Source organism: Atractosteus spatula, chromosome 6, assembly GCF_055471065.1.
Source record: "Atractosteus spatula isolate fAtrSpa1 chromosome 6, fAtrSpa1.hap1, whole genome shotgun sequence".
Lineage (NCBI taxonomy): Eukaryota > Metazoa > Chordata > Actinopteri > Semionotiformes > Lepisosteidae > Atractosteus > Atractosteus spatula.
The window spans coordinates 19,182,432-19,192,688 of NC_142711.1; the positions used below are offsets into that span (position 1 = coordinate 19,182,432).

At 48.9% G+C, this 10,257-nt stretch overlaps 1 protein-coding gene across 4 annotated transcripts; it reads right to left on the bottom strand.

Moving 5' to 3' along the window:
• Positions 1-1,970: 1,970 nt before the first annotated feature.
• Positions 1,971-6,698, bottom strand: vps37c (VPS37C subunit of ESCRT-I). 4 transcript variants are annotated; one of them, XM_088919022.1, is made up of 6 exons: positions 6,559-6,652; positions 5,762-5,773; positions 5,398-5,502; positions 4,642-4,813; positions 3,739-3,821; positions 1,971-2,875 (listed from the first exon to the last, which is right to left on the bottom strand). In XM_088919022.1, exons 3-6 carry the CDS (start codon positions 5,488-5,490, stop codon positions 2,159-2,161), a joined length of 1,065 nt encoding a protein of 354 aa, XP_088775148.1. In that variant the 5' UTR covers positions 5,491-5,502; positions 5,762-5,773; positions 6,559-6,652; the 3' UTR covers positions 1,971-2,158. The 4 variants fall into 4 exon arrangements, with proteins under 4 accessions (XP_088775148.1, XP_088775147.1, XP_088775146.1 ...); XM_088919021.1 differs by lacking the exon at positions 6,559-6,652 and adding an exon at positions 6,345-6,410; XM_088919020.1 differs by lacking the exon at positions 5,762-5,773 and having other exon boundaries at positions 6,559-6,698.
• Positions 6,699-10,257: the final 3,559 nt, after the last annotated feature.

Sequence of the window (10,257 nt, forward strand, 5' to 3'; positions counted from 1 at the left end):
TTTAGTACTGAAATGAAGACCTTGTAAAAAGTTTGTATTAAAACCTTTTTGAAAAAAGCACTGTTTAGCTTGGATTATTCTCAAAAGGGGATTATTATTAAAGTACCAACACTGAGTGCACTGAGAGAAAGAGGATGGTTAATACAGTCCAGACACACTGACTGGACACTCCAAGACATTAACACTGCACTGCGAGAGAGGGGTTAATACAGTCCAGACACACTGACTGGACACTCCAGTACATTAACACTGCACTGAGAGAGAGGGGTTAATACAGTCCAGACACACTGACTGGACACTACAGTACATTAACACTGCACTGAGAGAGAGGGGTTAATACAGTCCAGACACTCTGACTGGACACTCCAGTACATTAACACTGCACTGAGAGAGAGGGGTTAATACAGTCCAGACACACTGACTGGACACTACATATGCCAGCTGTAGTATCTTGATTGCCCAGGTGTGAACAGTGTATGCAGCCTGTCTCTGTGATACTAGTACAGTATAATCAGCCTCTAAAACACATGCAATGTCCACAGCACCTCACATTCTGCTCGGGATTAATCCCAGTCTTCTAGAGGAGCACCTGCATCAGACCTTGCACCCCTCTGCCCACTCTGAATCCGGTCTCAGGTGTGTTCTTTCACAGCTGCTCATTTTAATGTGGCTGGGCGCTATGCCACCTCCCCCCGCCACACAAGGGCGCCGAGGTCCAGCAGCAAAAGGAGAGCAGGACTGTCTCTTGAGCTCAGCTCCCAGTGGTTATCTAGGCATGTACACAGAGGTCACATGCTCCGACCGCAGGCGCAGGTTCATCTGATGTCACCAAACAAACCGAGGGGCTGATTAATTACTCAGTCTCGTACTCTTCCTCTTCGACGGCAAAGGTGAGGAAGGGCGCCAGCTCTCCCTCCTCTTCCTCTCCGACGGCGCAGGTGGGGAAGGGCGCCAGCTCTCCCTCCTCTTCCTCTGTGATGACGCAGGCAGGGAAGGGTGCCAGCTCTCCCTCCTGTTCCTCTCGGACGGCGCAGGCTGGGAAGGGGGCCAGCTCTCCCTCCTCTTCCTCTCCGACGGCGCAGGCTGGGAAGGAGTGCTCTGAACTGAGCTGTCCAGCGGACAACAGCAGGACATCATTATTTATGATTCAAAAATGTCCCGAGAGGAGAGCTGCATCAATGTGCGCTGGCTCTGGCCATGAACTGTGGAGCCTCCATCACACACCTGAAGAAGCTCCACAGGTGAAACACTGAGATCCTTCCTCGTGCTCGTCACGAGGAATTAACCCCTTACTGGCCCTGTCGTTCGCAAACACCCACACGGACTGCAGCCAATTCAGGAAAGTTCACAAACAAAGCGCATGGCGATGATCGCTGCATTTTAAACACTGAAGCCAACTCGTCGACCCCTCGCCTCTCTCCTCTCGCGCAGGCGCGCCAGCCTGACAGCTCCCAGGACGTTTCCTCCCCAATCAGGAGGAAATTCAGGCGGCCCTGCGTACCGACGTGCCCCCCAGTGCAGGCCTTGTGAAGACACAGGCCCAGGGCGCACAGTAGGGCCGAGTCTGGCTCATGCAGGGCTTGAGAGGAGGAGTCAGAAGAACAAGACAAACGAGAGCAGGACACCTGGCCCAACAAGCTCGTTTGGTCGTTAGTTGTTAATTGATCTAATGATCACTCAGCTGTTCCCTTGAAAGAAGCCGGGGGATCGGCTTCAGCAACACAGCTGGGGAGCCTGTTCCACACTCCCACTACCCTTTGTGTAAAGAACTGCCTCCTGCTCTCAGTTTTAAATGCTCCTGTCCGGAGTCCAGAAACAGCTTCTGCCCTGAAGAATATCAAACGTACTGGGACTCGTGGCTCCAGGCCTGCAAGGCTGTGACACGCAGCAATGTCACTGAACCAGAAAACAACTACAAACAGCCCCGTCAGACCGCGGCCCTGACACAAATTACAACCGCACAGCAAGAAAGGACAGATCCCAGTTAAATAACACGAGTTTTAAATACAAAGGGCTTCGCCAACAGAATGGTTTACACAGGAATCTTCATTATGTTCTATTTTCAGTCTATTACATAAAGAGAGTGTACAGTACATGTTTTCACATGCTAGTTATGTCACAAAAGTCCCAATACAATGCTGCTGAAGTAAAATTCTGCTTAGGAGTAAGGCTGTGGCATGCCATAGCTGGGTCTATAGCAGCCAGGCCGAGCAGTAGGAGACTGGTGAGGCGCTACATTTGGATTAGGTGGGTAAGTGTACCCAGGAGAGGGGTAAGGACAGGGGTAAGTGGGGATAAACTGACCAAACTGAGGTGGGGGAACTGGGAAACCTTGCTGAACGGGGTAAGGGCAGGCCGAAGGCCCAAAACCAGGGCCTGGGCCTGGATGGGGAGGGAAGCCTGGGGCTGGGTTGAATCCGGGGCCCATAGAAGGTGGTCCTTGGCAGGCCTGGGCAGGGAATGGAACGGCAGGCAAAGGGCCTTGGGCAGTGGGGCCCTGGGCTTGAGATTTTTGTGGGGAGGAGGGGTATGGGAGCGCGGGAGATGGGAAGGGGCCAGAGCTGGGTGCTGGCGGAGGGGGACCTGGCTGAGAGCTGGGGAACGAGACTTCTGTCGCTGGGTGAACGTCTTCCTGCTTCTGTTGCAGCTGTGGGGGTTCTTGCGGTTTCCAGGAAAACGGATCACAGGCGCGTGATTGTGATGTCATCTCTGCTGGACGCGTCGTGCCACCCCCTCCTTCTCTTTTCTGGCGCAGGATGTCTTGCAGTTTCTCTATCCGCACTCTCCTGCTGTGAGCCAGGCAGCGCTTAGAGTGGAACTGGTCAAGGAAAGAGTCCAGAGCCAGCTGACCCTCAAGAAACTGATCTGCCAGAGCCTGCGAGAGAGAGGCAGAGGTTAATACAGTCCAGACACACTGACTGGACACTACAGTACATTAACACTGCACTGAGAGAGAGGTGTTAATACAGTACAGACACACTGACTGGACACTACAAGACATTAACACTGCACTGAGAGAGAGGGGTTAATACAGTCCAGACACACTGACTGGACACTACAGTACATTAACACTGCACTGAGAGAGAGGTGTTAATACAGTACAGACACACTGACTGGACACTACAAGACATTAACACTGCACTGAGAGAGAGGGGTTAAAACAGTACAGACACACTGACTGGACACTCCAGTACATTAACACTGCACTGAGAGAGAGGGGTTAATACAGTCCAGACACACTGACTGGACACTCAAGTACATTAACACTGCACTGAGAGAGAGGGGTTAATACAGTCCAGACACAGTGACTGGACACTACAGGACATTAACACAGCATTGAGAGAGAGAAGTTAATACAGTACAGACACACTGACTGGACACTACAGGACATTAACACTGCACTGAGAGAGAGGGGTTAATACAGTACAGACACACTGACTGGACACTACAGGACATTAACACTGCACTGAGAGAGAGGGGTTAATACAGTCCAGACACACTGACTGGACACTACAGTACATTAACACGGCAATGAGAGAGAGGGGTTAATACAGTCCAGACACACTGACTGGACACTACAGGACATTAACACTGCACTGAGAGAGAGGGGTTAATACAGTACAGACACACTGACTGGACACTACAGGACATTAACACTGCACTGAGAGAGGGGGGTAGAAAGAGACAGAGATATAAACTGCAAACAGGAGATACAAAAAAGAGACAACAGCAGCTCACCTCGGACTCTGTCTCAACAGTAGCGCCCTCTGCCTCCAGCTTCAAGAAGACCACCTCTGGAGAGAACTGACTGAGCTTATTGTCTGCAGAGAGAGTTTATTACAGTGCTCTTTAACCAAAGTGTGGCCAAGACCTCAATGCCTAATGAGTCCTTTCATTATTGCAGATACACACAGACAGGCATCCATTTTGGGCACTGACAAATCACTGCATCTGAATTATACAGGTTCAGACTATACACCTGAACCAGTATCAGGACACCGATTTAATCCAGACACACTGCCTGTGTTGATACAGATGCAGGTGTGAACACAGGCACTGTGTCTGGATTAAACTGGTGTCCAGACACCAATAAAAATCTGAATGGAAACAGTGACTGTATTAACACTGGATCAGTGTCTCCTCACTGCCCTCTCTCCGTCTCCCCCTCCCCTCCCCTCGAGCTGCTCAGAAACAGACTGAGTGCTGTGACAAGGTCACACCAGCTCAGCCACAGCAGTTACAGGACTGACCAGGGGAATACAGCAGCACAGCACGCAGTTTAAACAACATTTACACAGAGACCTGCTCTAAAACAGCTGTTATCTGATCTGTAGGGTTCCTGTATTACACCTTTGCCATTTTTTTTTAGATCTTAAACTGCACTTTATTTTCAGTCACTAGACATGTAAAAGGACCTTTGAGATCTACAGGATGAAGACCGATCTGACATCGGCTAATCAGGTCTAATACTGCTTTAATCCGTCTCTCTGGGTCTGCAGCAGGACTGAAAGGCTTGAAATACTTAGTGCGTCACAATTCTGCAGGCCTCCTTAGATCCTCCTGTCTCTCTGACCCTGGGGAACCGTTTGCAGAGGCAAGAGAAGTGAGACTCGTTCTCCGTCTCTCCTGTCTCGCTCTTACCTCTTTCCTGGCAGCAGCCCCTGTAGCGGTCATGCAACTCCCTCAGCTCTCTGTATCTCTCTCCCAGTCTCTCCCGGCCCTCCTCCAGCCTGGGCCGGAGCTCCAGGTTTCTCTCTGCCAGACTGCGGTTGGAGGCCAAACACATCTCCCTCTCCAGCTGTATGGACTGCACCTGAAGGAGAGAGAGGGGTTAATACAGTACAGACACACTGACTGGACACTACAGTACATTAACACTGCACTGAGAGAGAGGGGTTAATACAGTCCAGACACACTGACTGGACACTCCAGTACATTAACACTGCACTGAGAGAGAGGGGTTAATACAGTCCAGACAGACTGACTGGACACTACAGGACATTAACACTGCACTGAGAGAGAGGGGTTAATACAGTCCAGACACACTGACTGGACACTACAGGACATTAACACTGCACTGAGAGAGAGGGGTTAATACAGTCCAGACACACTGACTGGACACTACAGTACATTAACACTGCACTGAGAGAGAGGGGTTAATACAGTCCAGACACACTGACTGGACACTACAGGACATTAACACTGCACGGAGAGAGAGGGGTTAATACAGTCCAGACACACTGACTGGACACTCCAGTACATTAACACTGCACTGAGAGAGAGGGGTTAATACAGTACAGACACACTCACTGGACACCACAGTTAATACAATACAGATACTGCATGAACTCTGCATTAATGTTAATCTTCTCTGTGGTTGGTGCTGTGACCTCTTACCTCATCAGACTCCAGAACCAGTGACTCCAACTTCTCCTGGTTGTCCAGTAGAGCTTGAAGCTCCGCCTGACTGAGTTCTCGCAGCTTCTCCATTGGTCAGCCTGCCTGTCAATCACAACAGACACACCCACTTTCATTATGTTAGAACACTAAGTGACTTTCATATAATTTTTTTACAGTTCATAAACAAAAGAGTACTGTAAGATTTTTCAAAAACTTGAGAAAAATCACGATTAAAGGCAAAAACAAATGTGATGACATTTTTACTGAATGCTCCTTAGTGTTGAGTCTGAATATTGTGATAAATATTTACATAAACAGTTCCATAACAAAATACATTTTCTACAATAAAAATGTCGTTTACCTATGACGTCCGCTGTGCTCGTCACAAGTCCATCGAGAGGTATAGAAAATAAATAATATGCCCAATAACAGTAAAAAAAAACACACACAATGACTCCTTTTTAACAGGTGGCAGTTAACCCGGATCCAAAGGTCCTAATTCAAGCCACTCTGCGGTACTGAATTACCGCAATAAATCTGTTTTTTGTACGCTATTCCAAATTGAGTTTTTTATCATGATAGAATATAAAGCAGAAAATGAATAAAAACAAAATACTGTATGGCGAATTAACACAGAAAAACAAGTAATTCTCGGAAGCGATATTATGAATTCCACATAAACTAGCTGCAGATCAGCACAACAAGTAGATACGCAATCCCCGCGTCGGTCCAGAAAGAAAGGGCCTATGAATCGGTTCGTAAAAGCGACGAAACAAAAGCTTTAAACACATTCACGCCGTCCCGTCTCGAAATGCCATCGCTAACGTCACCGTGAGTCAGGCATTCCTGACAGCGACCCTGACGATCCCGGCGGCGCTACAGCCGCCCCGCTTCAGCGACGGGTCGCGATGAGCTGAAGTACAATATTGATTTCTCAATCTTACAACACACGGAACCACGCTGGGCGCTATCGGTGACTAATTCCCAGCTCAGAAACGCGCGCCGGACCTGCGGGTTCGCCTGCACCTCCGCCGAGCCGAAACCGAAACCACTTCCGCCCTCAGGCGAGACCACTGCGCTCTGGCGATGGAGGGGTGTCCATCTCACCAAGGCACAGCTGAAGCGACACTTAAACTGTAAAAATAAGTCGCTTCCTACCTTACTGTATCTTAGCACACATTTCAAATTCTATCACTTTGACTCATTTCTGTATATTTCCCAGGAAGGCCGTCGAAAACATGCTCCTTGACGACCCCATTGTGGACGGTGATTTGGGCCGTCCTGAAGATCAGCTGTTCGAAGAAATTCCCCTGATCGGGTGGAAGGTCCCGACCAGATTGTATTTACGGGAGGAAGAGGTGGTGCGGAACCGAAAATTGGGTTAATCTTTTTTTAGAAATAATACATCAAAAGGATCAAAAGGGAAAACTATAAATGAATGTCATCTTCATTTCTCAAAAAGGAGAGCATTGTTTTCGAAATCACTTTCGCGTTTTCAAGAACGACAATTCCCAGGATTCAATGCCGCAGGAAGTAGAGGACCCAGAGTCCCGAGAGCTCATGGTTAAAGTAGTTTGTTTGTACCCAATCGATAGAATTGTTTTACATTGAGGTTAGGTTACGTGGGAGAAGGAGGAGGCTAGATGCCTTATCTAGAGACCTTAAAAAACTTAGGCAATAAGAAGAAGAGCGAACTGTCCAGGCAGTTCAACACCTGGAGTAAATTATCAAAGGCATTGAGATCGGAGTTGCGGTTGTATGTTTTATGTGTGACTGCCCTCTCCTCCTCTCCTCTCCACACAGATGTCCTGCCCACAGCTCTCCTCTCCTCTTCATACTGTCCCACACAGATGTCCTGCCCACAGCTCTCCTCCTCTCCTCTCCTCATTGTGCCACACAGGCGTCCTGCCCACAGCTCTCCTCCTCTCCTCTCCTTTCCACATTGTCCCACACAGGCATCCTGCCCACAGCTCTCCTCCTCTCCTCTTCATACTGTCCCACACAGGCGTCCTGCCCACAGCTCTCCTCCTCTCCTCTTCATTCTGTCCCACACAGATGTCCTGCTCACAGCTCTCCTCCTCTCCTCTTCATACTGTCCCACACAGGCGTCCCGCCCACAGCTCTCCTCCTCTCCTCTTCATACTGTCCCACACAGGCGTCCCGCCCACAGCTCTCCTCCTCTCCTCTTCATTCTGTCCCACACAGGCGTCCCACCCACAGCTCTCCTCCTCTCCTCTTCATACTGTCCCACACAGGCGTCCCGCCCACAGCTCTCCTCCTCTCCTCTTCATACTGTCCCACACAGGCGTCCCGCCCACAGCTCTCCTCCTCTCCTCTTCATTCTGTCCCACACAGGTGTCCTGCCCACAGCTCTCCTCCTCTCCTCTTCATTCTGTCCCACACAGGTGTCCTGCCCACAGCTCTCCTCCTCTCCTTTTCACATTGTCCCACACAGGCGTCCTGCCCACAGCTCTCCTCCTCTCCTCTTCATACTGTCCCACACAGGCGTCCTGCCCACAGCTCTCCTCCTCTCCTCTCCACATTGTCCTACAGAAATATGTAGCTTCAGTCCACATCTGGTCTCAGACCCTAGTTCACAGCCCTCGCTAACCATGGTCCTGCTCCTGCCAGTGGTCCTTCTGTGGCAGAAACAGTCCCACACCGTATGGTGACGGTGCCCGCCTCCCTCCCCCAGTCTCCACCCTCAGCCCCCAGGGTCCCAGCTCCCTGTCCACAGAAGAGGTGGCTCTCGGTCCCATGGCATCGCCCAGTGGCAATCCCCTCACAGCATTGCGCTCTGAGCTCTCCACTCTCTCTGTTGGGCTTGGAAACACCATTAAGGCTTTCCTTGAACCCTCGTTTCCCTTGTCATGGAAACGTAACTATCAAGGAAGCCACAAGAGAGAGTTCTCACCTGAGTAAGGTCTTTATTTCTATATTGCAATATTGGAGCCCTGCTGCCACTTCGCAAAGTGCAACCAGAGACTCAATTTGTGACAAGCAGTACAGGGTTTTTATAAGATTTTGCGCTGTAACAGAAAGCTCAGCACTTTGTCCCTTCTAAAACTTCCCCTTTCCCTAAGACAAAACAGATTACATCATAAAACGAAAGAAGGAGCACCACTAGATTTGTTATTCAAAGCTTATCAGTTACTTTCGGCTAATCTAACGACCCAGACAGCATAAATTGTTTTGGTACATTGTCTTCTAAAGTAACCTAAACAGTGTACTTTGTCGATGCACTGTCTTCTAAAAATCTGCACGTACTGTAGCACAGCAGTTACATCCTTGAAATATATTTTCTAAAAGCACCAATATATTTTTTGCATAGCTCTCTACATTTTAAGAATCAATTTACTTATTAGATTTCCATTTCACCCTTCAACTAATTAACATTAGCGAACCACATTCTCGTATATATGTTCTGCTTTCAAACTTCAGCCAGCAGCCATATCACCCTGCAGCTCCCAGCTGGCAGCCCCCTGGAGCTCAACAGGAGGGAGCCTGGCCGGTACCTGGAGGGGAGACTCCTGGGAAAGCTAAGGCTGCTGCTGGAAGAGGTGTTAGTGGGGGCAGCAGGGGGCGCTCACTCTGCAGTCTGTGTAGGTCCTAATGCCCCAGTATTGTGACGGGGACACTATACTGTAAAAAGGTGCCATCCTTTGGTTGAGACATAAAACTGAGGTCCTGAATCTCTGTGGTCAGTAAAAAGGTGACCTAGGCTTCCCAGGGCGTTTCTTGAAAAGAGTATGGGTGTCCCCCTGGCCTTTACCGATCATGACCTCCTTATAATCCCCATCTATAAACTGGCTTCATTACTCTGCTCTCCTCCCCACTGAGAGCTGATGTGTGGTGAGTGTTCTGGTGCACAATGGCTGCCGTCGCATCATCCAGATGGGGCTGCACACTGGTGGTGGTGGAGGGGATCCCCATTACCTTTAAAGCGCTGAGTGGAGTGTCCAGAAAATGTGCTATATAACTGTAAGGAATTGTTATTATTATTCATAACCTAAGAATCCAGTTAGACCTGTGACTCTAACTCATTCAAATCACACCTCTGCTTTGCCTTAGATTAGGGTTTGTCCAAGTTAGTGCAGTGTGTTACATGCAGAGAGCAAACCCCCTGAGCTTTGAGAATTTACTGCTTAGTAAACTACTCTACTACTTTCAAAACACCGTAGAAGCAGCAAAAGAGTCTCAGTAAGTTTAAGATCAAATTCACCATGGAGCTAACCCCTGGCAGATGATGCTTAATGAAGACAAGTATCTATCCAGATAATGTGGGGAATGCAATAAAAAGGCAAACATAATGCTAGGATATACAGTTAGAAGTAGCAAGGCCTAATTAACTGAGTACAATTTTATTCATCATGTCGTTGAAAAGAATTGCTGTAATTGCAAGAATTGCATAATTTCAGGACTTGAGGGAGTGTCCCACTCTGACAGACTGAAGGAACTGAGTCTCTTTAGTCTGAAGGGAGTGTCCCACTCTGACAGACTGAAGGAACTGAGTCTCTTTAGTCTGAAGGGAGTGCCCCACTCTGACAGACTGAAGGAACTGAGTCTCTTTAGTCTGAAGGGAGTGCCCCACTCTGACAGGCTGAAGGAACCGAGTCTCTTTAGTCTGAAGGGAGTGCCCCACTCTGACAGGCTGAAGGAACCGAGTCTCTTTAGTCTGAAGGGAGTGTCCCACACTGACAGGCTGAAGGAACTGAGTCTCTTTAGTCTGAAGAGAATGTCCCACACTGACAGACTGAAGGCACTGAGTCTCTGTAGTCTAAAAGGAATGTACTGCGTTGTACACAGCTGAATCTCTTTAGTCTTTAGTCAGTGAAGATTATGAGGCCACCAGAGGAT

Coding starts and splice junctions, on each gene's coding strand:
- vps37c (XM_088919020.1), bottom strand. CDS start 5,490: ATGGAGAAGCTGCGAGAACTCAGTCAGGCGGAGCTTCAAGCTCTACTG. Junction 4,814..5,397: donor TGGTTCTGGAGTCTGATGAG/GTAAGAGGTCAC, acceptor TCTCTCCTTCAG/GTGCAGTCCATACAGCTGGA. Junction 2,876..3,738: donor CTGTTGAGACAGAGTCCGAG/GTGAGCTGCTGT, acceptor TCTCTCTCGCAG/GCTCTGGCAGATCAGTTTCT.